The sequence below is a fragment of the Suricata suricatta genome, chromosome 16 (genome assembly GCF_006229205.1).
Source record: "Suricata suricatta isolate VVHF042 chromosome 16, meerkat_22Aug2017_6uvM2_HiC, whole genome shotgun sequence".
NCBI classification, from domain to species: domain Eukaryota; kingdom Metazoa; phylum Chordata; class Mammalia; order Carnivora; family Herpestidae; genus Suricata; species Suricata suricatta.
The window spans coordinates 25,196,371-25,223,321 of NC_043715.1; the positions used below are offsets into that span (position 1 = coordinate 25,196,371).

General features: G+C 37.5%; 1 protein-coding gene and 1 non-coding gene across 10 annotated transcripts in view; both read left to right on the forward strand.

Moving 5' to 3' along the window:
- CNOT1 (CCR4-NOT transcription complex subunit 1) overlaps positions 1-26,951 on the forward strand; it is a 74,645-nt gene that overhangs the window by 46,517 nt on the left and 1,177 nt on the right. For 3 of the 9 annotated variants that reach the window (XM_029925114.1, XM_029925116.1, XM_029925115.1), the window contains exons 22-47: positions 1,075-1,305; positions 1,616-1,756; positions 2,674-2,853; positions 4,459-4,575; positions 4,913-5,023; positions 5,369-5,446; positions 5,621-5,798; positions 6,624-6,754; positions 7,643-7,939; positions 8,656-8,796; positions 8,890-8,994; positions 9,750-9,869; positions 11,013-11,204; positions 12,025-12,167; positions 12,658-12,766; positions 12,867-13,036; positions 13,668-13,920; positions 16,111-16,359; positions 17,508-17,671; positions 17,864-17,981; positions 19,408-19,509; positions 22,552-22,725; positions 23,684-23,833; positions 24,939-25,119; positions 25,668-25,800; positions 26,747-26,881. In XM_029925114.1, the coding sequence (XP_029780974.1) occupies positions 1,075-1,305; positions 1,616-1,756; positions 2,674-2,853; positions 4,459-4,575; positions 4,913-5,023; positions 5,369-5,446; positions 5,621-5,798; positions 6,624-6,754; positions 7,643-7,939; positions 8,656-8,796; positions 8,890-8,994; positions 9,750-9,869; positions 11,013-11,204; positions 12,025-12,167; positions 12,658-12,766; positions 12,867-13,036; positions 13,668-13,920; positions 16,111-16,359; positions 17,508-17,671; positions 17,864-17,981; positions 19,408-19,509; positions 22,552-22,725; positions 23,684-23,833; positions 24,939-25,119; positions 25,668-25,800; positions 26,747-26,881 (4,103 nt within the window). Of the gene's footprint in view, positions 1-1,074; positions 1,306-1,615; positions 1,757-2,673; positions 2,854-4,458; positions 4,576-4,912; positions 5,024-5,368; positions 5,447-5,620; positions 5,799-6,623; positions 6,755-7,642; positions 7,940-8,655; positions 8,797-8,870; positions 8,995-9,749; positions 9,870-11,012; positions 11,205-12,024; positions 12,168-12,657; positions 12,767-12,866; positions 13,037-13,667; positions 13,921-16,110; positions 16,360-17,507; positions 17,672-17,863; positions 18,017-19,407; positions 19,510-22,551; positions 22,726-23,683; positions 23,834-24,938; positions 25,120-25,667; positions 25,801-26,746; positions 26,882-26,951 lie in introns of those variants that run through there. The other 6 variants (XM_029925117.1, XM_029925119.1, XM_029925118.1 and 3 more) reach the window with 4 other exon arrangements.
- LOC115281321 lies at positions 3,450-3,586 on the forward strand. Its single transcript, XR_003904234.1, has one exon. It is a non-coding gene; the product is annotated as a small nucleolar RNA SNORA46 (small nucleolar RNA).

Below are 26,951 nucleotides of genomic sequence, written 5' to 3' on the forward strand. Positions count from 1 at the left end.
AGGAATTAGATCAGAATTTGAACCTTGTTTTAATTTTTATTAGAATTTAGTCCAGTGTTTTCTACCTCATGCTGGTGGGTTTGTTGTAGGAGGCCAGGGTTTCTGTGATGGCTTAACCTAGAACTGTGAAGTGGCAGGTGCTAGTGTTATTCATCTGAATGGGGTGGGAGAACATGCCAATACGATAGTACTGAAGAAAACTCTATAGGAAAGGAGAGTTTTGTAATGCTAAAATGAGAAGACAGAGGCTTACCACAATAAAATGTGAGTGGAGACCAGGAGAGGAACATGGGCATGATCACACATGAAACAGTGGTTCCCATCACCCCTTGTAGCAAGATAGCTAGAGAGTGGGAGGGGTAATTGTTTATATTTGTATACTTAGTTTAAAATGCTGTACTTTGTTCAGACATTGACTTACTTGAAAATGTCCTTTTTTGAATAAAGTTATCATATTTCTAGATAGTAGTTTTTGTTTTGTTTGGGCATAGATTATTGGAAATAGGATTAGGAACCTATATCAGTTTTCTAATTTGTGCTAGAAAGGAGGTCAAATGGTCTGTGATTTGGAAAAAAATGTTTGCTGTCTTGCTTCTGACCTTCTAGAACTGGCCTACCCTTCTACATTGTGTTTGGTAGTTACAGCTTTGTTGAGAGATAACTCACATTACCTTGCATTTTTTAGGCCTTAGATTTCTCATCAGTATCCATTAAAAGAGATCAGTTTACTATATAAATTTAAAAATGTTAAACTTTATGTACATTAAGGGATTTGTGGAAGGATATATGCATGCATTGGTGGTAGCTGTTTTGAAAGTTGTTTTGCTAGACTAGTTCTCATAAATATATTAAGACACATTAATATTTTACTTCCTAAAGAGCATATGGTATCCATTTAATGTATATTATATATAGAAATATGGACCAGAATGAGGCAAGAAGTAAGGGATATAGATGAGCCAGTAAAGTGTTCTGAAATGATTTCTCCCGTTATAAGTAAGGGGAGTATAATTCAGAATTTTCAGTTTTTGTTAAGAACTGTTTTAATGTGTTTCCCTCTCCCTATCCCTATAGTATATTGAGTATGGACAGCAGTCTAGAGATCCTCCTGTGAAAATGCAGGGCTCTATCACAACCCCTGGAAGTATCGCCCTGGCTCAGGCCCAGGCTCAGGCCCAGGTTCCCACAAAAGCCCCCCTTGCTGGTCAGGTTAGCACGATGGTAACCACCTCAACAACCACCACTGTTGCTAAAACGGTTACAGTCACCAGGCCAACCGGAGTCAGCTTTAAGAAAGATGTGCCAGTAAGTAGATCTTTTTTTCTTTTCTCAGATTTGTTATGTTGTAATGTATCTGGTAGTGAACATGTGTTTTAATTTTATTAGAAGCAGCACATGCCCACCAAAAGTATAAAGATGAGCATTTCGCCTTTTGTATCTCCTTTCCCTATATTTCCCAGCGCAGGCACTGTTAATAGTTGAATATGTATTCTTGTCAATACTTCCAGTGCACAGTCATATATACCATGTATGTTTTATAGTAAATTTGTGTACAATTTCCCCTGAGATTTGTGAAGCAGATACTTCATTCATTTTATGTACTTTGTGTTTTTAGCCTTCTATTAATACTACAAATATAGATACATTGCTTGTGGCCACAGATCAAACTGAGAGAATTGTAGAGCCCCCCGAAAATATCCAAGAGAAAATTGCTTTTATCTTCAATAATCTCTCACAGTCAAATATGACACAAAAGGTGAGCATGATCTAATAGTTTATATACAATTGTGAATGCTATCTATTTTATCCCTAATGGGTTGGGCGTTTCTGCACCTTTTTAAATACTCAATTTACTGTAAAGATTGAAGTAATAGAATCAAAACAAAGGAAATAAAGATCTACAACTAGTAGCTGTGGTTTTTATAGACATTAAATAGCACTAGTTTTTTGGTGAGTTTTATAGGCTTTTAAAGTAAACTACATGATCTCGTCATGACAGAACATTTCATTTATACCTTGTCACAGCTCATGTGCTCCCAGAGACCATTCAGAGCTTTTATTAGGTGCCTAATAACTGAGGTAGACCTTGTGCAAAGCAGAAGTGTTTCTTGTCTTTCAAGATTATATATAGTAACGCATTGGAAATGCCTGTTTTAGCCTGTAAGATTAGCCTGAACACGTAGGTTTTGAGATATTATGTATGTACCATCTTTCAAAATCACACCAGAATTGATTGTGGGTAAAATAGCCTTTAGTGTCCTTTTGGAAGAGAAGTTTCAAACTTTAGAGATGATTCCTGGAAAGAAATTCAGGAAAACATAGTACTGGTGGTAAGTCTGTTAGTGACAAGTTGTGCATTAGTAATATATGCAATTTTGGTCAAATGGAGAGTTGGGTAAGATGAGGGTGAGGAACTTAATCCTGAAAGGAAACCATAGATGTCTTAGTTGTAATCACCCACCGTTGGAGAGATGATTGACACTGTACTAATATAGAATTTTATATATTATACTTCATAGCATATGTCTCATGTGGAGGGAGATGAAGCCTGGGGCTTTAGCATCTAATTTTGCAAGGAGCCATGTGGTATAGGATTGTTCACATAGAAGAAACACAAAGATGTATTTTATCATTTTTAAACCATGTACTTCTTGTGTCCTATTGATTGGCTAGGTTGAAGAACTAAAGGAAACTGTGAAGGAAGAATTTATGCCTTGGGTTTCACAATACCTGGTTATGAAGAGAGTCAGTATTGAGCCAAACTTTCACAGCCTCTATTCAAACTTCCTTGATACTCTGAAGAATCCTGAATTTAATAAGATGGTTCTGAATGAGACCTACAGAAACATCAAAGTAAAATTTAGTTCTTCTATTCCTTTTCATTACTACTTTGAATTTGGAAATACTTGATTGTACGAGCAGAATTTTGGGGGAGGTATTGGCTGTTTTTTCTGTGTTGTCTGGATCTACTCTGTACTGTTTACTTAGAAAGTAACTATACTATTCTGAATTTGTTTTCATCATTCCATGCATGGTTTTCAATCTTTATCCTTTGTTTGTTTTCAACTTGCTTTTGTTCCTCTTTATATTTGTACTATGTTCTTAGCTCTAGTTCCTCAGTTTTTTTTAAATAGTCTTCTAGAAATCCATTCTATGGAGGTTTATTACTAATGGATTTTTAGATTGTTAATAATTTTAACTATTACAAAGACAGTGCTCCAGTGAGTCTTTTATGTCTTAACTGCTACATATCTTTAGACTCTAGACTTAATTGTGGGATAGTTCTTGTAAGGATCCTGAGCAGTTTGGAGTCAAAGTTTTCCTAATGTGCTAATGCTTGTTCCATGAAATTTGGTATTTTATTTCTCAGGAGGAATAGTGCTTCAAGAAAACCATCATACAGATGTAATCATTCTTTGATGAGTGATTTGGGCATTGGCTTAGGACCCAGCACCATATTTAAACTTGTGGGAGGAAATATTCCCCATTCTTGGTTACGCTGTAGTGCAAAATAATTCTGGCTCTTTCTGTTGCACAGCTGACTTTGTCCCATTCAGCTGTTGCTCTATAGAGTTAAGGAACGTAACAATACTCACTCCCTCCCACTCCCCCCCCCCTTCCAGTCTGATTGCAGTGATGATTGGGACATGAAAATTTCCACATATTCTGGAGCAAAATTTCAAGATTCTTTTAAACAAATTTAAATTACAATGTTAAATTTATAACCATAGATTTAGAGGTACCATGTAGTAGATGGATGTATATGTTTGCCCCAGAGCACACTCATGTGATGTTTCTGTCCTACTTAGGAAACTAAGAACTACAGAATTAATGAAATAAATAGGTAATTAAATCTATATTTAAATCTAGAAATTTTACAACAAGCACTTTAGCATTGTTATACTGTATTTCAGAAAGTTATTTTAGTTGTCTCTTGGTTACATTTCTCCATATGCTTGTTGTCTTGAAGGCCTTGGTACCATAGCTTTAATCTTCATTTGAACTGAATTTTGATCTTCAAAACAGATTTGCATTTGGGTGCCTGCTTCAAACCTAGCTAAAAATTTGTTTTAAAATACTTTTCTGGGGCGCCTGGGTGGCTCAGTCAGTTAAGCGTCCAACTTCGGCTCAGGGCATGATCTCACGGTTTGTGGGTTCGAGCCCCACATCAGGCTCTGTGCTGACAGCTAGCTCAGACCCTGGAGCCTGCTCAGATTCTATGTCTCCCCTTTTCAAACAAACAAACAAACAAACAAATAATAAAATACTTTTCTGTAGGACTATATACATGATCCCTTAACCTTGAGTTAAGTTATACTTTGATCATATGGAGTAGATCTACGTTGGGATGTGTTCTCAGAATTGACATTGTTTTTATCAGATAAAATGGAATTCTCAAACATTGAAATTTTTTTCTTAAACTAATATTCTATATTTCTTAATTCTGTATCATTTCAGGTGCTCCTGACCTCTGATAAAGCGGCAGCCAATTTTTCAGATCGTTCTTTGCTGAAGAATTTGGGACATTGGCTAGGAATGATCACATTAGCTAAAAATAAACCCATCTTACACACTGTGAGTTCCAGCCAGCAGTTCATGTAAAAATTGAGAATGTTCCTATAGCACATGATGTCTAAAAGTCTTCCATTTTATTTGGAACTATTTTAATGATTTTGGGTATTTGTAAGAGGTTGGCCCATGGTTTGAATCTCGAATTGCACACTCCTGATTCTATATTGTTGAGAATAGTAAACGCCAGCAAGGTCTGGTTGTCACCCTTTTTTGTAAGGCAAGGGTCATATTCTGTTGATTCCTGATTTGGGAATGAGTTTGTAAAGTACTTTTCTTTGGGTGCTTTGTGAGGGGTTTTGAAGTATATTCCCACCTTTTAAAAATACTTTTCTACTTCTAGGACTTGGATGTAAAGTCTTTGCTGCTAGAGGCTTATGTTAAAGGACAACAAGAGTTGCTCTATGTAGTGCCCTTTGTTGCCAAAGTCTTAGAATCTAGCATTCGCAGTGTGGTGAGTAGATTTTAATATTTTATCCATGGTTAATCTGCCTGAGTGAGTTTGTTTCAGCAAAGGAGTTCGTGATTATATCCTTAGTTGCTCTGAATATAGAGCTAGTTCAGTCCGTCTTTCTCAGGGAAACTTTCCCAATGTGAGAGGTTAAGGTAGCATTATTTAATAATTCTGATTTTAATTGACGGCTTTGCATTTGGATATTTTTGTAAACTAAATTATGATATAGATGGGAAAACCAGGGGTTTTGTTACAGCCACACAGGTATAAGTGCCTAACTATTTTAAATAATACAAATTAAAGAATGATTTTTGGGGCCAACTTAACATAATACCTTTTTTTTAGGTTTTTAGGCCACCCAACCCCTGGACAATGGCAATCATGAATGTATTGGCAGAGCTACATCAGGAACATGACTTGAAGGTACATTTGTTGCTGCTTTATCCTTTAGAATTTCCTATACATTATTAAAATTTACAGAAAAAGAGAATTGCAGTGGGGGGGGGAGAGAGCACTGTAACAATTGGGTGAGAATAGTGTATATTATAAATAAAACTACATTTTTGTCTTTAAAATTCAAATATTTGAATTATGCAGTTAAACTTGAAGTTTGAGATTGAGGTCCTCTGCAAGAACCTTGCATTAGACATCAATGAGCTAAAACCTGGAAACCTCCTAAAGGATAAAGATCGCCTAAAGAACTTAGATGAGCAACTCTCTGCTCCAAAGAAAGATGTCAAGCAGCCAGAAGAACTCCCTCCCATCACAACCACAAGTAAGTGTGATAAGTAGCCCTCTGCTTTACCAGAATTATTTTAAATGGTACATCTTTATGCAAGTGACAAGTTACAATTTTCCATATAATGTGGTGTTGAAATTTTGTATACTTTTTGGTAATCCATCTAAATTATTAAGGGCAAGTTAGTAATATCTAGGCATTGCCTTTAGTTTCAGAATTCATCTGGGTAATTCTTAATGGTATTCTTAATTAAGTATCATTAATCATATCTCAACTAAGCGTGGTGATTCTTTAGATCTTTGAGATCAGAAAGAACTGGATGGCATGATGTGTGCCTGTGTTACTCCTCAAATGGTAGCCAGACTACCAGGTAGACCTGCCCAGGGAGTGGATTATTATATGTGGATCATAGATTGGAAATGTGGGGGGCTATAGGAATGTTGAATGAAAGATTAGGAGGTGTGTAAGAATAAACCAGCTTGTCAGTCTGTCTCAGTCCTCAGTAGCTAAGAATCCCCAAGTGAAACCAGAGAAGAACATCCTAGATTCAAAAATAAACCTCTGTAATGAAGAGTATCAAGTCTTGGGCTTGCTACTGTAGCATGTCCTCACAGTTGATTTCTTTGCTGTGGGGTATTGTCACTGACATAGCTTTACATACTTTGTTCAAATCTCTATATTCAAACAATAGAAATTTTCTTGTTATAATTTAGGGTGGAAGAAATGTGACCCGCGCCATTCTTACCCCCACTCTAAGAGACTAATCCAATTAAAGACCTCTTAATGCCCTGATTTTTTTTTTTTAGCAGAGTCAAGAAATGTGCTTTTTATTAGCTCTAATTTTATCTCTTTAACATTTAGCAACTTCTACAACACCAGCTACCAGTACCACTTGTACAGCTACAGTTCCACCACAACCACAGTACAGCTACCACGACATCAATGTCTATTCCCTTGCAGGCCTGGCACCGCACATTACCTTAAACCCGACAGTAAGTAAACAACTGCTCCATCCCCCAATTCCTAGTTTATGAGAAGGTAAACGGGTCACCTTCCTTTTCTTTGTTCCTTTCCTTCTGGATTCCTAGGTCTTAGAGGATTTTGTGCAGAGAGGAGGGATTGGGAACGGCTATATATAGTACAGCTGGGATTTTTTTCAGACTCTAAAAATAGTTATTGTGACTGGACATCATCTATATTGGTTCCTCGTATCTAAACCCTGTGATATTAATCAACTGGCAATGTAATTACAATGGCCAGGAATTCTTTATACAGGTCAAAAGATCCTTAAATATTCCATAGTTAATTGCTCTTTATATTCATTATCATGCCATGCTTGGCCCTTGCTTTAAGCTCTTTCTTTTGGCAGACAGCTAGAACTGAGCTGATTCCTATGTGTTTATGTAACTCTAGGCCAGGATCTAAAAGTGGAACTTAATACTTTGAGTTACATGTCTGTAGGCTGTTCCTGAAGGAAATTGGTCTGGAGTCATATAAAATGCCTATAGTTACAGGGTTTTTTTTAACTTGTATATTCAGAGTGATGATTATCTTCTCTTTTATTCTGCTTAACACTGGTTCAGAACCAGATACTGGAGTGTTCATGGTCTTTGATGTTAAACTGCAACTGTTCACAAGTACAGGAGTAACATTAATACATTTAGATTTTTTTCATAAGGTATAATGAATGCAATGAGCACTGCTCTCTTTGTAGCCTAGCTTCTATTTCCTTTATTGGTTAATTTAAAGTAGAAATTGGTAGTTAATGGTTAACCTTGAAGTCATTTCCAAAACCACAGGCGTCATTACTGATATAAGTTGGGTTTTCTTACTTAAACAAGCTATTGACTTAATTTGTCCCCTCTTCCCCCCCAACCTAGATTCCCTTGTTTCAGGCACATCCACAGTTGAAGCAGTGTGTGCGCCAGGCAATTGAACGAGCTGTCCAGGAGCTGGTCCATCCTGTGGTGGATCGATCAATTAAGATTGCCATGACTACTTGTGAGCAAATAGTCAGGAAGGATTTTGCCCTGGATTCTGAGGAATCTCGAATGCGGATAGCAGCTCATCACATGATGCGGAATTTAACAGCAGGCATGGCTATGATTACCTGCAGGGAACCTTTGCTTATGAGCATATCTACCAACCTGAAGAACAGTTTTGCCTCAGCCCTTCGTGTATGTTGATTATTTCCTTGGGGTGATACACAATTTCTTATGCTTGCCTGAGTTTCTTTTTCTTTGCCTGTCACCACATTTGTTTGAAGTCTGCCCTCCTATTAGATTGTAAATGCTGTCAAGTGAAGCCTCATGGTTTTTTTGTTTGTTTTGCTTTATTATTATTATTTTTTTTTGCTCACTATTGTATCCTCATCACAGTGTTTGGCAGATAGTAGTTATTAAATATTTATTGGTTTAAAGATAAGTGTTTAAAACATGCCTAAGTTAACAATCTTGTATCTGGTTATTATTAAGAATTTAGATTAAAGCACTTCCAGTAGGTCAGTGAAAAACTGTCAAGTAACTATGTATGTACACACACACACACACACACACACACACACACACACACACACTTCCCTCAAGTTAAGTCAGTGGCTAATTTTGGGTCTTGTCATGGTTAATGATACCCTCCCCCCCCACCCCCCCTTTAAATTGATCTACCATTTCCATATGTTCACTATTTTCCCAACAACCTGATAAGTGAAGTGTTTTGGGTCAGTAGTATTTTCATCTTAAAGATGATTATTAGGCTATTTTATGGTCGCAGCTAGTAAGTCATAAATGGAGTCAGAACTTAAAAAAATTTATATAAGCACCGCATCTCATATTATCTGTCTTGTGTTTCAGAAAACTTTAAATTGTTTTCTTTCTGTCTCTTTCCCTTCCAATAGACTGCATCACCACAACAGAGGGAAATGATGGATCAGGCAGCTGCTCAGTTAGCTCAGGATAATTGTGAATTAGCCTGCTGTTTTATTCAGAAGACTGCAGTAGAGAAAGCAGGCCCTGAGATGGACAAGAGATTAGCAACTGTAAGTGTTTAGCATCTGCCATTTAAGTATTTTTTTTTTCTATTTAAGAAAATGCCTCATAACAAGAACCTCAGTGACTTTTTTTATTTGCAGGAATTTGAGCTGAGAAAACATGCTAGGCAAGAGGGGCGCAGGTACTGTGATCCTGTTGTGTTAACATATCAAGCTGAGCGGATGCCAGAGCAAATCAGGCTGAAAGTGAGAATTGGTGGCTTTGTCTCTCCCTACCCATCTTTGTTTTCTGTTCATGCTGCTTACACTCCTCCTCAGGACTAAGACAGTGGGGTTACATGTAATTTCTGGGACAGCATCCCATCCTCAGTAGCGCACCACTTGAAGGATACTGTGGGAAAGGCATAAAGATATCTTAGATGGAGGCACCGGGCTGGTTCAGTTGGTAGAGCATGCGATTCTAGATCTAAGGGTCATGAATTCAAGCCCCACATGCGGTTCAGAGATCACTTAAAAATACAATTTAAAAAAGAAAAGATACCCTTAGATATATGCACCTGACAGTTGTTGAAATCCTTATGTAAAGCGTTCATGTGCCTGTTAGTTTTTGTGTTTCACAACTTGGTCTTCCCTTTTAGTACTTCTGTTTTTATTGTTAACTACTTACTGGTGAGAAGAAGATACAAGAAATCTGATTATTTTTACCAGCTCCATTGGAGAATTGCACTTGTCATGGTTCTATTTGAGGCATTTTCCACTGGAAAAACTCAAATGAATTTGTAAATGAAGGGGACTTTTGGCAGGATTCAGGGAAATGGGAAACGCTGTAAATTGTGTGGACATGTCTACATATACATTCACGCTATTAGATGTTGTAGTGACCCCAGTATGCCTTCTCCAAGAATCCCTGTGTATACTCCCATCCAGGCTTTCCACCTTCAAAGAACTTTGCTTTGATTATTTGAAGAGGATCCTGTCAAAATAGGTTTTCTTCTTTCCAGGTTGGTGGTGTGGACCCAAAGCAGCTGGCTGTTTATGAAGAGTTTGCACGTAATGTGCCTGGCTTCTTGCCCACAAATGATTTAAGTCAGCCTACAGGATTTTTAGCCCAACCCATGAAGGTAAATCGTTCCTTGGATTGAATTGAATGTTTTATACTTTGAGTGTTTTTATCTGTTAATCTATCACTTGCTTCCTGAGAGGTTAAGTTATGGGGGGGAAATTACCCACAGTTGTTGAGCATGGCTAATCTTTCTATCAGATCATTATGGCACACAGAGGAACGTTTTTGTTTTTGTTTTTTTAAATCCGTGATATTGATTTTCATGTTTAGGCCTAATTAGAGGAATTTACATGATGACCCTATGGCTTTGCCTATTTGTACATTTACAGAAAAGTTGGAGATGTAGGGGAAAACATTTTCCCCCTGAACCACCATTTGAATATTAGATGCTCACCCTGGTGTCCCAATCAGTCTCAGATACTTTGGTCTGTATTAATCTACAGAGACATTTTCCTATGCGACCATAATGCAACTATTGAAATCAGTAGGTTAATATTGATACATTAATACCTAAGCCTTAGAACTCATTCAAATTTTATGAAGTGTCCCAATATCATCTCTTTATAGTTAAAAGGACCTGTTTCAGAATCACACACTTTCAGTTTTTAAAATTTCCTCCAGGTCAGTCTGGTACAGCACCTTACCTTTTCCCTATCTTTCATGACCTTGATACTTTTGCAGACTATAGGCCAGTTATTTTCTACAATGTTCTGATTTGGATTTGTTCAGTATGTTCTCAGGAAGAGATTCAAGCAGTGCATCTTTGATAGGTTTATCACAGAAGTGATGTTTTATTCTGTCAGGCTTTGACAGTTGGACTGAGTACTATATTTTCTGTGGTTTGTATTACCTACTTTCCTAGGCTGTATCCTCTGCCATTTTTTATCTTGCTTTCTTTGATTACTCTATTGTTGTTAGGCTTTTCATAGCCACATGAAATCTCCCTCCCTGCATCCCTGCCTTGCAGTGCCCCACCTAATGTCATTAAATTGATAGTTCAGGAAGGGGAATGGAAGAGTTCTTCTGTTTTGATGGGAAAAAAGAAATCAGGGGAGTAAACATACTGAAATACTTTTTTTTTAAAAAAAAATTTTCTGTTTATTTATTTATTTAACATATCTGAATTACTTTTTAATTGCTATACATGCCAGTGGAAAATTTTTGCTTATCTCATTTTTTGTTCTTTCCTTCTCTCGAACAGCAAGCTTGGGCAACAGATGATGTAGCTCAGATTTATGATAAGTGCATCACAGAACTGGAGCAGCACCTACATGCCATCCCACCAACTTTGGCCATGAATCCTCAAGCTCAGGCTCTTAGAAGTCTTTTGGAGGTTGTAGTATTATCTCGAAACTCTCGGGATGCCATAGCTGCTCTTGGATTGCTCCAGAAGGTTAGTTGTTGCTCTTGTTGTTGTTATTGTTCTTTTTTTTTTTTTTTAATTTTTTTTGTGTTTTTTAAATTTATTTTTGAGACAGACAGACATACAGACAATGTGAGCAAGGGAGGGTCAGAGAGAGAGGGAGATAGAGAATCTGAAATAGGCTCCAGGCTCTGAGCCAGCTGTCAGCACAGAACCCGACGCGGGGCTCGAACCCATGAACCGTGAGATCATGACCTGAGCTGAAGCTGGACGCTTAACTGGCTTAGCCACCCAGGCGCCCCCTCTTCTTTTTTTAAATGTTGTTTATTTTGAGAGAGAGAGGTGGGGGGGGGAGCAGGGGACAGGCAGAGAGAAAGAGGGAGAGGGAGAATTCCAAGCAGGCTCCACCCTACCAGCACAGAGCCAACATGGGGCTCAATCTCATGAACCTTGAGGACATGACCTGTACTGATGTCAACCGTTGGACACTTAACCAACTGAGCCATCCAGATGCCCCATTAGGCGTTACAAGATAGCACTTTAGATTTGGAGGAAAGGTTGATCCAAGTAGGGTTATGTGGGAGAGTTGGTACAGAGCATTGGATGTTGATTATGTAGGGATAGTGGGACTTTTTATGTAAAGGACACCTATGAATATAAATTAGAATTTAGAGAGAGAGTATGTGTGTTAAGGTATGTGTGTGAAAAGGGTTTTGGTGAGTAGAGACACTGTTAAGTCGAGGCCTCTAGAAGATAAATTCTAATTTCCGTTAAGGCTTGGTTTTTGGCTTTGAAATTTGGGCTGAATACTGTATTTTCCATGTTTGTGAATACTTTCTTTCTTCCATAGGCTGTAGAGGGTTTACTAGATGCCACCAGTGGTGCTGATGCTGACCTATTGCTACGCTATAGGGAGTGCCACCTTTTGGTCTTGAAAGCTCTTCAGGATGGCCGGGCATATGGGTCTCCGTGGTGTAACAAACAGATCACAAGGTCAGTAGCCCTCTTAGAAGAGTACTGTTTATTGGACTGCTTCCTAAGATACATGGCCCTATGTATGTCCAGAGGTTTCTTTTTTTTTCTAGAAATTAAATGGGACTTTGGGAGTTTCTAGGTAGCGAGAAATAGCTGAATGGTTGGTGTTTTCTCATTTGGCACCCATGACAAATATAGAAAACTGGTACTCTGGGGAATAAATTGTAGTTCCTTGGTTTTAAAAGGTTTCAATGATTTCATAGCAGTGTGGTTCATATATAAATATTTCAATGTCTTACACGGAATGCTTTGAAAGCAAAGCTTGAGTTGTAATCTGTGCTGTCTGTTCTGCTTCATTATTGGTTATTTTGAATTTTGGATACTGATTTGCAGTTGGTTCATAAAGCATCCTTAATTTGGAACAAATTGCCACTGAATATAATAGGATCTTTATTTTACCTGTTATAGTACCATTATACCTATATGAGTAAAGAAATACTTTTTCTAGGTGCCTAATCGAATGTCGGGATGAATATAAATATAATGTGGAAGCGGTGGAGTTGCTGATTCGCAATCATTTGGTTAATATGCAGCAGTATGATCTTCACCTAGCTCAGGTATGGAAGGAATTTTCTTAAACAGGAAAAGACTCTGGTATTGGGAGGTGTGTTTGCCACAAGTGTTGTCTATCTTACATTTTGCTTTCTTTGTTGCCAGTCAATGGAGAACGGTTTAAACTACATGGCTGTGGCATTTGCTATGCAATTGGTAAAAATCCTGCTGGTAGACGAAAGGAGTGTTGCTCATGTTACTGAGGCAGATCTGTTCCACACCATTGAAACTCTCATGAGGATTAATGCCCACTCCAGAGGCAATGCTCCAGAAGGGTGAGGATGAAATGCTATGCGATCTTTGTGTACTGAGTCTAAGAAGGAGCTTTAGAAATGAATGTGCAGATTTACTAACATTACCTGTTACAACTGCTGTATCTACAACATGTGGGAGGCTTTAGTGAGGCCTAATATTGTCCCTTGAAGTTATGAAATCTTAACTGTCAAGCCACCTTGCTGTAGAGCAAGCAGTACATGCAGTACTAGACTTGGTGTCAAGAGACCTGTTTGTGAGCCCTAGCACTTTAAATTCTGATTTTAGGCAAGTTGACTTCTCCCCACCCAAGCCTTTTCTTGAATAAAATAGAAATAGTATCTCAAAGAAAACTTGTTGAGATTATGATAAATAACAAACTATGGCACATGGTAGGCATTAGAGTATTTGTTAACTATGCACACCAGCTCCATCTCAACAGGCATCATTTTTTGGGGTCAAGAAGTGGTTTTAACGAGGTCATTTGCATATTATGTAGTCATGAGTAAAAAGATAGGAAGAGACCAAAGATAGCTTTGTTTAAACATGGAAATCACTGTGTGGTTTCTATTAAAAAAGCAGATTGTCCAGCTGTATGTCTGTGAAATCACAACCATGAGTAGACTGATTTTCACTCTGGATTTATTGTACTAGATTGCCTCAGCTGATGGAAGTAGTGCGATCCAACTACGAAGCAATGATTGATCGTGCTCACGGAGGCCCTAACTTTATGATGCATTCTGGGATCTCTCAAGCCTCAGAGTACGATGATCCTCCAGGCCTGAGGGAGAAGGCAGAGTATCTTCTGAGGGAATGGGTGAATCTCTACCATTCAGCAGCAGCTGGCCGTGACAGTACCAAAGCTTTCTCTGCGTTTGTTGGACAGGTAGAGCTTTTGGAAAGAAAGGTGCTTTTTATTCAACATAAGTAGGGTGTGATGCCTCCAATATTTAAGCTCAGTATTATGTACCTGTGATCAGCAGTTACCTCCATACTCATGTAAACCAAAAATGTCAGCATCATTACTCTGTTAAATTGATAAAGCATATTTCATTTATCTTTGGATGCTAAACAGTAAATTCAGCTTTTCACATCCCCTTTAGTTCTGTTTATCCCATTTTAGTTGGCATAGCTGTACAATACAGTGGATCAGATAATGAATAATGAAATTGCCAGATGTGTATAGTAATTTCACTAGCTTGACAATCAGTAGTGAGGGGATTTAGGGCCAGTGAATAAGTAACATTCTTATAATAGCCCTTGTTTTTAAAAAAAAAAAAAAAGTAAGAAAATGCAACAAATCTTAAATATTTAAATGGTAGAGCCTTTTCTTATATTTTTCTAAACCAAGTAGCTTATCTGCCTAAAATGGATTAACACGTTCTTTTGGGAAATAGTTTCCATTATTTATTTTCATGTGATTTTATCTAAATTGGACTTGGAGTTAAAGTGTTAAACCAGTTCCTAGAAAAATTAGGTTTGGAAAGAATATTTGAACAGGATGAATAAACGATGCAGGAAGAGAGCTAACATACTAGTTTAGCATTCTGTTTTTGATTATTACTGGCTGTATTCAGCCACTGTAAGGGAGTAATACCCAGTAGTCAGTTTCTTCTGATCCTGTTACTTAATTGCAAACGTGGTGCTTTTGCTGAACTGGCCTTAGAATTCCTTTAATTGAACTATTGTAATGTTTATTCAGGGAGAGATATTAGCTTATCTGCTTATTTCTGCAGATTGACCATTATATTTCTTTAAACTGAGACCAAAGCTTAGGTATGCAACCAAAGAAAGATTGCAAGTTAGATCTGTTATCAAATAAATGACAGTGGATTATGGAAGAACTGATTAGAATTTTAGAAGTTGTTAAAAATTGGATTTACTGTTAAGATGAATGTTAACTTGGTAAATAAATCATACTAGGTAGGTCTCTATCCTAAAAGAATTCTAAAATATACCTTATTGCAAAGCTGTTGCTGAATATTTACAGTTTGATTTCTGATTTGGATGGAAGAACTTGGAATCAGTTGATTTTTGTGATCATCAAAATTTCATGGGTATGGATGTGGCACCTGTCTAAGCTCTTCCTGCTGGCTTATTTACTCTTTCTTCTGTTTAAAAAAGATAGTGTATTTATACTTTTTAATCTCTTTTGCGTCCTTTTGAGAATTCTTTCCCCCTTGTGCTCCCTCTTAATCACAGCAGTGTGCCTTTGTTATCTACCCCTGGTAGATTTTCAGATTTCAATGTACAGAAGTCACTTTGCTGACCTCTGTCTTGCCTAGGGTACATAAGTTTCAATTCAGTTGTTTTATGGCTTATCAAGGACAGTGAAATTGCTTTAAAGTTTCCAAGATACCATTTAAATTTTCATTCTGGGCCTGGTGTCTTTACTGACCTCCTTCTCCCTCTGCAGCCTTAACACCCATTATACTGCCTCCTTCTTTTGTACTAGCCAAATAACTGCTCTGCTCTGCTTCACTTCCAAATCATGTGTCATAAAATTTGTACTTTATTTTAAACTTAATTTACATTGAAATAAACTCAGTTTATATTTAAGTAGCCAGGTATCATCTGTGGCTGTTTTCTCTGGTGTACCTGCTTATTGCACAAATTATTACTTTTCCTGTTGCAGCTAGTTGGATTTTCAAAAATTTTGTTACTGGTTAAGTCGGTTTGGAGAAATTATCTTAAATTCTGTGAAATAGTAAAATATAAAATATATGTTATTTAATCTCTTACCTGGGGAAAACATGAATTGGTTAGAATGTCTTACTGTGACTTAGTGGGTTACTAAAAGTTGGTTTGTTTGCCTAGTTAATTTTTCTACTTTACTTGGCTATAGACTGTTACTCAAAAGTGCCATGTTATTATCTCTTTCTCAATTTCCATGTTTTCTGTTCTCCATTAAACTTAAAACTAAGAAATTCTGTCATCAGTCCTTAATGGAGAAATCATATTCATGATACCTTGTTTTTACAAAGTAAGAATTAGAAATGTGACAAGGAGTAATTGGGAGAATACCTCTTCAACATGAAAATTAAAAATTTGTGTGTATTATATCTCACTGTTTTATATATTTATGTTCCTTTGGTAGATGCACCAGCAAGGAATCCTGAAGACTGATGACCTCATAACAAGGTTCTTTCGTCTCTGTACTGAAATGTGTGTTGAAATCAGTTACCGTGCTCAGGCAGAGCAGCAGCACAATCCTGCTGCTAATCCCACCATGATCCGAGCCAAGTGCTATCACAACCTGGATGCCTTTGTGCGCCTCATTGCACTGCTTGTGAAGCACTCAGGGGAGGCCACCAACACTGTCACAAAGATTAATCTGCTGAACAAGGTCTGAAATTCTCTTTTGCCTTCTTGGTACCCTTGAAGCCTGCATTGGTGGTTCTCGGGGCCCAACCCCTTTCCCAAAACATTTTGTAATACTCTTTTTTCCATCCTGAAATTAAATTCATAGATAGTATTATAATCATTAAATTTTAGACAAGTGTGGTCGAACTAAAAGTCCACCCCCATCTCCCACCACCATTAGGTATTTCAGTATTTTTATGTTTGCTAATGACTACCATACTAGAAGATACTTAGATAATATGGAATTTTTGCTTATATGCAGAATCACCCTGAATGGGGTGGTTAGATCTGTCCACTGATAACACATTAGCACCTCAAAGACCAAGAGTGACATTGCAGTTGATTGTTTTTTCTTACAAGGAAAAAAATGGTTTTCTTTTGATGTATCTAGAATTCCTGGAAATTTGAGTATTAAAACTGCAAAAACGAACTTAGAGTTTTGGTAATTACAAATAGGCTGTCCTGTCCCTCACTCTTCAGTGGGAAGATCAAGTGAAATGCAGTATGGTTCTTTGTGTGTGTTCTAAAGTTGTATTTATTAATTTTGAAATAGAGCACTCAGCTGGGGAAGGGCAGAGAGAGAGAATCCTAAGCAGGCTCGATGCTGTCAGCACTGTGCCCAGTGTGGGGCTCGATCCCACGAACCACGAGATCATGATCTGAGTTAAAATCAAGAGAGACTTAACTGATACCTAGCCGCCCAAGCATTCCCAGTTCTTGGTGTATGTGAGACATTTCTGCAGCCTGAGAGTTTCCCTGGCTTTCTATCTATTAAATGCCAAGATTTTGCCTCTTATCAGCTTTATATCAGACCAGAAAAATTAGGTTGTTACATTGTATTAACATGAATGGACTGTGGTAAACCATGCACCTTTCTAGAGCTTAAGAAAAACTGGTGGGTGTGGAGAGTATGTTTCTGGTCCAAGATCATTGAAGTTCAAAAAAGCCCACAATTCTGCAGGCCACATCAAACCAATGTATGGCCCTTTTTGGCTGCCAGCATGTAATTTTGTATTCAAATGTTATGTGTCCTTTAATGGGCTTAAGAATACAAGGCAAAAAAACATGTTTGTTGAGTGGTAAGTGAATTATCTTTATGATGTACAGATTTATAATCTGTGTGTTCCGTAGGTTCTTGGTATAGTCGTGGGAGTTCTCCTGCAGGATCATGATGTCCGGCAAAGTGAATTTCAGCAGCTTCCCTACCATAGAATTTTTATCATGCTGCTCTTGGAACTCAATGCACCTGAGCATGTATTGGAAACCATTAATTTCCAGACACTTACAGCTTTCTGGTGAGTATGGTTGAATTTAATAGAGATTACCTATTAAGGATTGCTGTTTTGGTAAAATTTGAGAAGAGTAGTACTCATAGATTTGAGGCATGTTGATTTGTAATACAACTTGCATGTTATTTACTTATATTGATATGGTATTCACCATATTTAAGTTGGTCTTTCTTCTGACTTAAGGTTTTCTTCTTTCAGCAATACATTCCACATCTTGAGGCCTACCAAAGCTCCTGGCTTTGTGTATGCCTGGCTTGAACTGATCTCCCATCGGATATTTATTGCAAGAATGCTGGCACATACGCCACAGCAGAAGGTGTGGCTGCAGTTTATCTCCTACAGATGAAGACTGTAACTACTTGGAGCTTATTATTAGCACTCTTAGTCATTTAGTAATAATTGTACTTCTTCCAGGTTTAGTTGAGAATAATTTCATGTGGAGTAAAGTTTAGGAGAGAGGTTTAACAAGTACTTGACTGCTTCACCCTAGAAGCCATTCCTCAATGATTAGGGTATCACTTTTCCAAGTCTCTCCTGAGCCATCTATGTTAATCTCTTAAGGAATTTTTTTTAAAACGTTGAAACCATGGAGCACCTTTGTAAGATTTCTATATATAAATTTGGGTAATGGAGCTCTAGAACCTCTAGAACCCACCAGTTCTACAGGTTCTCACCTTAAATGCTAAATGCTCTCAAACTCAAGGGTGAAGACCACTGGTCTGTATTTGAAGAAATTAGGATCAAGTTCTAGTAAAGAGTTTCACCTTTAAAATTTTTATTATGTTTTAATGTTTATTTTTGAGAGAGAAAGTGTGTGTATGAGCCGGGGAGGGGCAGAGAGAGAGGGCGACACAGAATCTGAAGCAGACTCCAGGCTCCGAGCTGTCCGCATAGAGCCCGATGTAAGGCTCAAACTCCCAAACTGTGAGATCATGACCTGAGCCAAAGTTGGACACTTAACTGAGATACCCAGGCACCCCCTGTAGTGAAGAGCTTTTAAAGTGTAATTGTAAATAAACAACAGTTAACATGAGAGCTTTCTCTCCCATCTTGCAATTAAATGGCAAATGAATTTGGTAGAAGAAACTGTGACTACTTAAGTGCTTATCAAAAAGCAAAGTGAGATAATCCTTAAATGGAGTGGGTTTTGCTTGGTATTCCAGGAGGAGGAACACAATGACATATTGAATAAAATTACCCCAAAATAAACCTCCTTGGTAAAATTGGGAGATGGTGACAGGCCATGTTTGGTTGAAAAAAGAGGATTTACAGTATAAACTTTTTGTATACTGACTGGATCAGGTTATTTAACAGGAGTTGGGAGTGGGGAAAGAAATGGTTTGAGACCTAGGACTTAAATAAAATAAAAGAAGGAACTTAAAAATAAATAAATACAAGAAGGAACTAAGAAAACAAACCTTTGTCAGTTTCTTAGTTGACCAAGTGTTTTGTGTCTGAAATGTTCTCTAGGCTTATTCCTCCTCCTCTTTAAATTTTGCTTATAGGCAGGAGGACCTATATGTCCTGGAATTCTGGAACCATTTTGTTTTTAAATATTTCAGTTTCTGTAATTATCCTTACTCCTTTTTAATGCCAGTCTTCTAGAGACTTTATGTCAGTATTCTCTAGTTATATTAGCATGAAGATAGTAAACAAGTCACAGTGTGACTGCTCAGGCAACTTTTTGGTGGTAGGACAGTAACTGAGCATAATTATGACTCCTGTACATTTCTTTCTTTCAGGGATGGCCTATGTATGCACAGTTGCTGATTGATTTATTCAAATATTTAGCGCCTTTCCTTAGAAATGTGGAACTCACCAAACCTATGCAAATCCTCTATAAGGTAATTAATTTTGAGTTATAAATTAAAATTTAAAATACATAAACACTCTCAATTGGGAATGTGAGGCCTAATACTCTTATATTAAGCTTTTAAAGTATAACACATTCAGAAGAGTGCAAAAATCAAATGTTCTTGTGTAAATAGCACCCAAACAGGGTATTCCATGTGTTCAAATTTAGTAGATACTACCACCTTTACAAAATACACGTATCTGTTAACTGACATGCCAGCATTTGCCTGGTATTGTCTGTTTTGTTTTAGCCATTTTGGCAGTTGTACAATAAGATCTCATCATGGATTTATTTTGGATTTCCTTAACCCCCCCCCCCCCAGTGAATAGATTGGCCAGTTGGATATCCTTTTGTGGTGCTCCTCTTTGTTTTTTGCTTATATTTCTACTAGATTATCTGTTTTTTTTACTTTTTACAGGAATGCTTCATATATTCTGGATATAAGTAAGCCCTTTGGTTAATACATATTCAAACATTTCCTACTCTTGTGGCTTACCTTTTCACTCCCTTAAAAATAAGGTGTCTTTTGAGGAATGGAAGCTTTTAAGTTTAACATAGTCAAAATTATCAAGTTTTCATTTTCATCACATGTAAGATACCTTTTTTCCTTTTTCTTTCTTTCTTTCCTTTTTTTTTTTTTTTTTCCCGGTATCTCATGTAAGAAATCTTTGGCAATCCCAGGTTGCATTATCTTCTGTGTGTGCTCTATTCACTGCCCAAGAAGCCGTATAATTCTGGCTTTTACGCTTATGAGGTATCACCTATCTCAGACTTATTTTTATGTATGGTAAGATTCATTTCCTCCTCCTTCCTTGTACTCCCACCCCAATAAATAATGTATACCCTTTCAGTACAGTACTTCATTCCCTATTGAATTGCTTGGGCACCTATATCAATATAATTGGCCGTTTGTGTATGGGTGTCTCTCTAGTTTATCTGTTTTGTGTTCTTAAGCCAATACCAAAGGGTCTTGGTTTGTAAGACTTACATATAAAGCCAGAGTAATCAAGCAAAGTGATTCCTCTTCAACTTTGCTCTCTTTTAAGATTATTTTGGCTATTTTGTGTCCTATGCTGTTGCATAAAACTGTATAGCCATCTTCATTTCTAAAAGCTGACTAGGATTTAGATAAAAACTGCAGTGAATCTAATCATTTTGGAGAGAATAGTCATCTTAATAATACCGAGTTTTTCCATCCTGAACATGAATATTTCTATTTAGTTAGGTCTTTAATTTTACTCTGCAGTGCTTTGTAGTTTTCAGCATAGAGCTTCTCAACCCCTTTCTTTAGACTTATCCCTCTATATTTTACGAGTTTTTTGGTGACGTTGTAAAATATCTTTAAGCTTTTTCATACTTGGTGGCAATGTATAGAAACAAACAGATTTTTGTATGTTGGCCTTGCATCCATCTACCTTGCTAAATTTACTTTTTCTGAGGGTTTATCTATGTCTTTTGTGGGGAGAAGTGTGAGCTGTATACACAGTCGTATTCTATCTACATATAACTGTAGGTGTTTTGCTTTTTCTTGCCTTATTGCACTCGCCAGTAACTTCCCTGAAAGTGTTGAATAGTTAATGACATGCTTGTCTCATTAATGATCCTAAAGAAAGCTTTTAGTCATTCACCATTAAGTATAATGTTTTTTATAAATCTAGTTTGTTTTGCAGATACCATTAATCTGAATAAGGAAATGCCCTTCTATTCATAATTTGTTGAGTATTTAAATCATTAAAGGGGTATGGAGTTTTATATATATATATATTGCATTCAAGATCGTGTAAAAATCTTTTTTCTATTCAAACTTGAATATTAATGGAATCTGAATTGCCAGTTGCATTTTGGATCATTAGGTCATGATACATTATTGTTATCTCTGTTCCTAATATTTTTAATTTTTGTGTAATTTTTTTCCCCCATCAAGTTTTGGTATTAAGATTCTACTCATCTCATTGAAAGCGTTGAAAAAAGCTGTCTCTTAAAAAAATTTTTTTTTTAAATTAAAGGCTGGGGGAGCTCTTATTATTTTAGAGAGGGAGGGAGAGAGCATGAGGGTGGGAGGGCAGAGAGATGGGGGACAGAGGATCTGAAGTGGGCTCTGTGCTGACAGCTGTGAGCCCCATGCAGGGCTCAAACTCATGAATTGGGAGAATATTACACAAGCTGAAGTTGGATATTCAACTGACTATACCATCCAGGCCTCCCCTTAAATTTTTTTAAGATTGTAAAAATAATAGCTTTTCTTAAATATTTGTAAGTTTTCCAGTAAAGCCATCTAGAACTATTCAAACTTTTTTTAAGTTTAATTTTGAGAGAGCATGCACATGCAGGGTGAGGCCTGATAGAGAATCCCCAGCAGACCCTGTGCATAGCATGGGCTCGACCCCCTGATTATTGTGAGATCATGATCTGAGCCACCTAGGCACCCCTGTTCAGATGTTTTTTTGGGGGGTTTTGGGCAAGTTTCATTTTTAAAGTAATTTATTTTATCTGAATTGTCAAATTAGCATATAATTGTTTGCCATTCTCTTAAACTATTGTCTGTAGGATCTGTAGTGATTGTCCCCATTTCATTCTTGGTATGGATACTGTTTTTTTCCATCACTCTTGGTAGGGTTCATCAATTTTATTAACCATTTCAAGGAGCCAGTTTTGATTCGCCCTGCTTTAGTACTTTTTAAACATGTAATTGAGTTTGGCTCTTTTAATTTCTTGGGTTTTCATAAATTGTCTTTTTCCAGCTTATGAAGCTAAAAAATTAGGGTTTTTTGTTTGTTTGTTTGTTTTGCTAGCCTCTTCTCATGTATAATATTTAAGATATAAAGTTCCCAAAATTAGTTTTTGGTGATTTCCAAAATTGATTTATTTTGGTAAATCACTTGTGTCATATTTTTTATTTAAGTCTGTAATTAATGAAATATACTTTATACCTTTGTTTACTCGAGTTAACATTCATGATAGTATAAATGTTACTCCCATTTTCTAACGTAATGTGAAAACAACCAATGTTTTTCTTGTTTTTAAAAAATAGGGCACTTTGAGAGTGCTGCTGGTTCTTTTGCATGATTTTCCTGAGTTCCTTTGTGATTATCATTATGGATTCTGTGATGTGATCCCACCTAATTGTATTCAGCTACGAAATCTTATCCTGAGTGCCTTCCCAAGAAACATGAGGCTCCCAGACCCATTCACTCCTAATCTGAAGGTAAAGTTCTAAACAGTTCAAGGAAAAACAAAGTTAGTATTTCGGTCCTGTTCTCTGGTAGACTTATTTAACCCGTCTCTTCCCAGCACGAACCACCTATAAGTTATTTGTTAGATAAGGATGCTCTTTTGTGGGGCAGGGTTGGGGGTTGCGGCAGTCATTATTATTAAGCCTACTGAATATTAGTTAATAGTTTTTCATAGCTTCTATTTTCAATTAATTTTGATAGTTTATTTTTGCAGAACCTCAGTCAAGGCTTTGGGCCAGTCATTTGCGGGGTGGCCCTGATTGCACAGAATTACAGAACAGACGTTGGTAATACCTGTATTTCACAGGTGTTTTTTGTGTGTAGCCCTGATGTGACTATTGTAATTTTTATGTATTTTGTATTCTTTTTCTTTCACATGGATTAAAAAATTTTTGCTTTAATGTTTATTTTTGAGAGACAGAGCGTGAGCAGGAGAGGGACAGAGAGAAGGAGGGAGACAGAATCCAATGCAGGCTCCAGGCTCTGAGCTAGCTGTCAGCAAGAGCCAGATGCGGGGCTCAAACTCAGGAGCCATGAGATCATGACTTAAGCTGAAGTTAGACGCTTAACTGACTGAGCCACCCAGGCGCCCTTCACATGCATTTTTTCTTTTTAAAGTATCAAGAATGATGTTCTTTTCTTCTGAGGCATCTTTTCAAAGACTAGGACTATCTCCTCTGTATCTTACTTTGAAATCCAAGTCTAGGGAAAAAAATAGTGGTACACGTTAGACTTCTTTACCAAAGGTACTTATTAGTTTAGGAAGATAATTTGTTACAGAATGAGAGATTCCTATCCTTGTTAAAGTGGCAGCTGTACCATCTTACAATGTGCAGTTTTAGGAAAACAATCCTTTTTTAGCATAGATAGAATTTGCTGTTAACTCCTACATATGCTTCTGATTTTGATTATAGTATCTGTTTGTGGCAGGTGGATATGTTAAGTGAAATTAACATTGCACCCCGGATTCTTACCAATTTTACTGGAGTGATGCCACCTCAGTTCAAAAAGGATTTGGATTCCTATCTTAAAACTCGATCGCCGGTCACTTTTCTGTCTGACTTGCGCAGCAACCTACAGGTTACTGGTTTGACTTAAACTTTCAACTGTTTGTGGGTGGCCTATTTGGGGCAGTTAGTGTTTTCAATCAGATTTAAGAATTTCTCATGGTTGGATGAGATTTCACTGAATTGTGCATTTTACTAGTTCATCTTTATCACTGACACAAAGCTATAGCCTTCTAGAAGAGGCAACCAGGGGAATAGGCTGATTTTCTGTAAGAATACATGGCCCATAATGGTTCCCTGTCAGTATTCCCAAAGGGGTTTATTTATTTTTTAATGTTTTATTTATTTTTGATAGAGAGACACAGCATGGGGGGGGCTGGGCAGAGAAAAGGAGACACAGAACTGGAAGCAGTCTCCAGGCTCTGAGCTAGCTGTCAGCACAGAGCCTGACGCGGGGCTTGAACCCACGAACGTGAGATCTGACCTGAGCCGAAGTTGGAGGCTTAACCGACTGAGCCACTCAGGTGCCCTGGTTGTTGTTTTTAATGTTTATTTTAGAGAGAGAGAGAGACAGCGTGAGCTGGGGGAGGGCCACGAAGAAGAGAATCTGAAGCAGTCTGCAAGCTCTAGGCTCTGAGCTATCAGCATTGAGCCTGATGCGGGGCCTGAACCCGTGAACCGTGAGGTTATGACCCAAACTAAAAATTGGACATGCAACCCCCTGAGCCACCCAGGCCTTCCCTTCCCTTAAGATTGTTCTTAATAAGGACTTCAAATCGTGTTGTCTTTCCACACCAGAGCACCACTTTTTCCTCCTCTCCAGATTTTCTTAAAAGATTTTAAGTAATGCCCACACACAACATGGGGCTTGAATTTACAACCCCATGATCAGGAGTCAACACACTCCACCCACTGAGCCAACCAGGCACTACTCCAAATATGTTTTATATTTGAGATAAGACTGACTTTATAAACTTTTGCTTTTTTGCTTTACCTTCCTGTTACTGACACAACCACCCATAGACTGCTGTTATTTGTTTAGCAACCTCACAAAGTCCAATAAATTTCTAAAATTTAAATCACAAAGAAAGACCAGTTTAGCTTTTTTATGAAGGCATAAAAAGGGTTTAGAAATAATCCTCTGTGAAAATAAGGAGATTTCTGTTTTGTTCATTTAGGTATCTAATGAGCCTGGCAATCGTTACAACCTCCAGCTCATCAATGCACTGGTGCTCTATGTAGGGACTCAGGCCATTGCACACATCCACAACAAGGGTAGCACGCCATCAATGAGCACCATCACCCACTCAGCTCACATGGACATCTTCCAGAACCTGGCTGTGGACTTGGACACTGAAGGTGAGTGAAGCCAGCCAATTCTCAAGAGTACTCTCTGTACTGTTTGCCACAGTCTGGTCATAGAAATACGTTTAAGTTAAAACAGAATATAATATTTTGTCAGTATGTTTATGGCTCCGGTTACTTTCTTTTATGGGAGGGTAGGGGAACTCTTTTGTCAGGAGTGTATAGTGGAGTTATCCAGATGCTACAGGAAATAGTACTGGAACAGACTGAACACAGGAGTAGAAGAATGCAATTGTCTTCTATTAAATGACATTAAAGAGATCTGTGAAATGTAAAACAGTGATAGTCTTCCCTAATTTTGGGGGGATGAAATGCTTTTATTAACATGTGTTTATATGCAGTGTGTCTGTCTTTAAATATTTCTAAAAATTTTAACATGGAAAATAAAAAATAAACCTCCCAGTGGAAACATTGTGGACCTGAGAACCACTCGTTGAAACCAAAGGACATGGAAAAAGACAGGATCGCAAATCCAAACCCTAGCCTACTCAGAATGATGTCTTTTTACATTGGCCTCTCAGAGCTGTTGCCTAACTTTCTAGGTCGATATCTCTTCTTGAATGCAATTGCAAATCAGCTGCGATACCCAAATAGCCACACTCACTACTTCAGCTGCACTATGCTCTACCTTTTTGCAGAGGCCAACACTGAAGCTATCCAAGAACAGATTACAAGGTAAGTGAGGTTTTCAGATGATTCTCGATTGCCTCTTTCTTCCTTTTTACTATGCATTGTTTTTTCTGTGTAGTCCAAGATTTTTGTGTCCATTTAAAACTTTTTTTTTTAAACATGTGTTAATATGGGGTATAGTTATGAACAAAATGTTCACGGTTTCTACCCTGGTAATTAATCTGACGGACACAAAAATCACAAGTCGAGAATTGTAAATCATAATCATTGCTAAAATAAAAAGTTTCTGATAAAAGGTGTAGGTATCTTGATTGAAAGTCAATACTTTCTCTCAGATGGTGATAACATTTTCACAACAGGCTTATTAAAAGCCATTTTTGTTAAAAGAGCTTGGGTGGTTTTCTTTCTCTTCTAGGTTGAAAGGTTTGCAGGAGAAATAAACAGGATTATACTTGTGTTTTCCTAACGATAGTCCAAGCAGTCTACAGCAGATTCTAAACTATATTTGGTACTGGAGATTAGGCAATGTGTAGATTCTGGTGTGTGAGAGAGAGAGATATGTACATTTTAAAAACTGGACCAGACGTGTCCCTCACTTAATAGTTTGTGTATTACAGTCTTTTATCCCATTAATACCCTTGTGATTATTTTTACAACATAAACAGGTAGTAGTAGAATTTGTTTTCTTTCACAGAGTGTGCATCCCTTAAGCAGCTTTCTGTGAGGCATGTAATCTGATACGATTGTCCTTTAACGTCATCTTTTAGGCTAATGGGAAGAGGCAGGATTCAAGCCTAGGTTTTCTAATTTCAAAAGGCACATGCATTAACTGTGCTTTATAGAGTTTAGGCCTTAATCTACTTGTCTTTAAAGCTAATAGCTTTTCATGTAGTGTAGTAATCAAGGAGGAAAGACAGGAAAAAAGGTAAAGGAGAGGAGGTTGTAAAGTTCTGTTTCTTTGTACATGAACTTTTCTTTTTCCCCCCGTCAGGGTTCTGTTGGAACGGTTGATTGTAAATAGGCCACATCCTTGGGGTCTTCTTATTACCTTCATTGAGCTGATTAAAAATCCAGCATTTAAGTTCTGGAACCACGAATTTGTACACTGTGCCCCAGAAATTGAAAAGTGAGTTCAAAATAACTTCATTGTCTAAGAATGAGAAACCAATGATGGCTGGGTGGGTGATTAAGAGGGT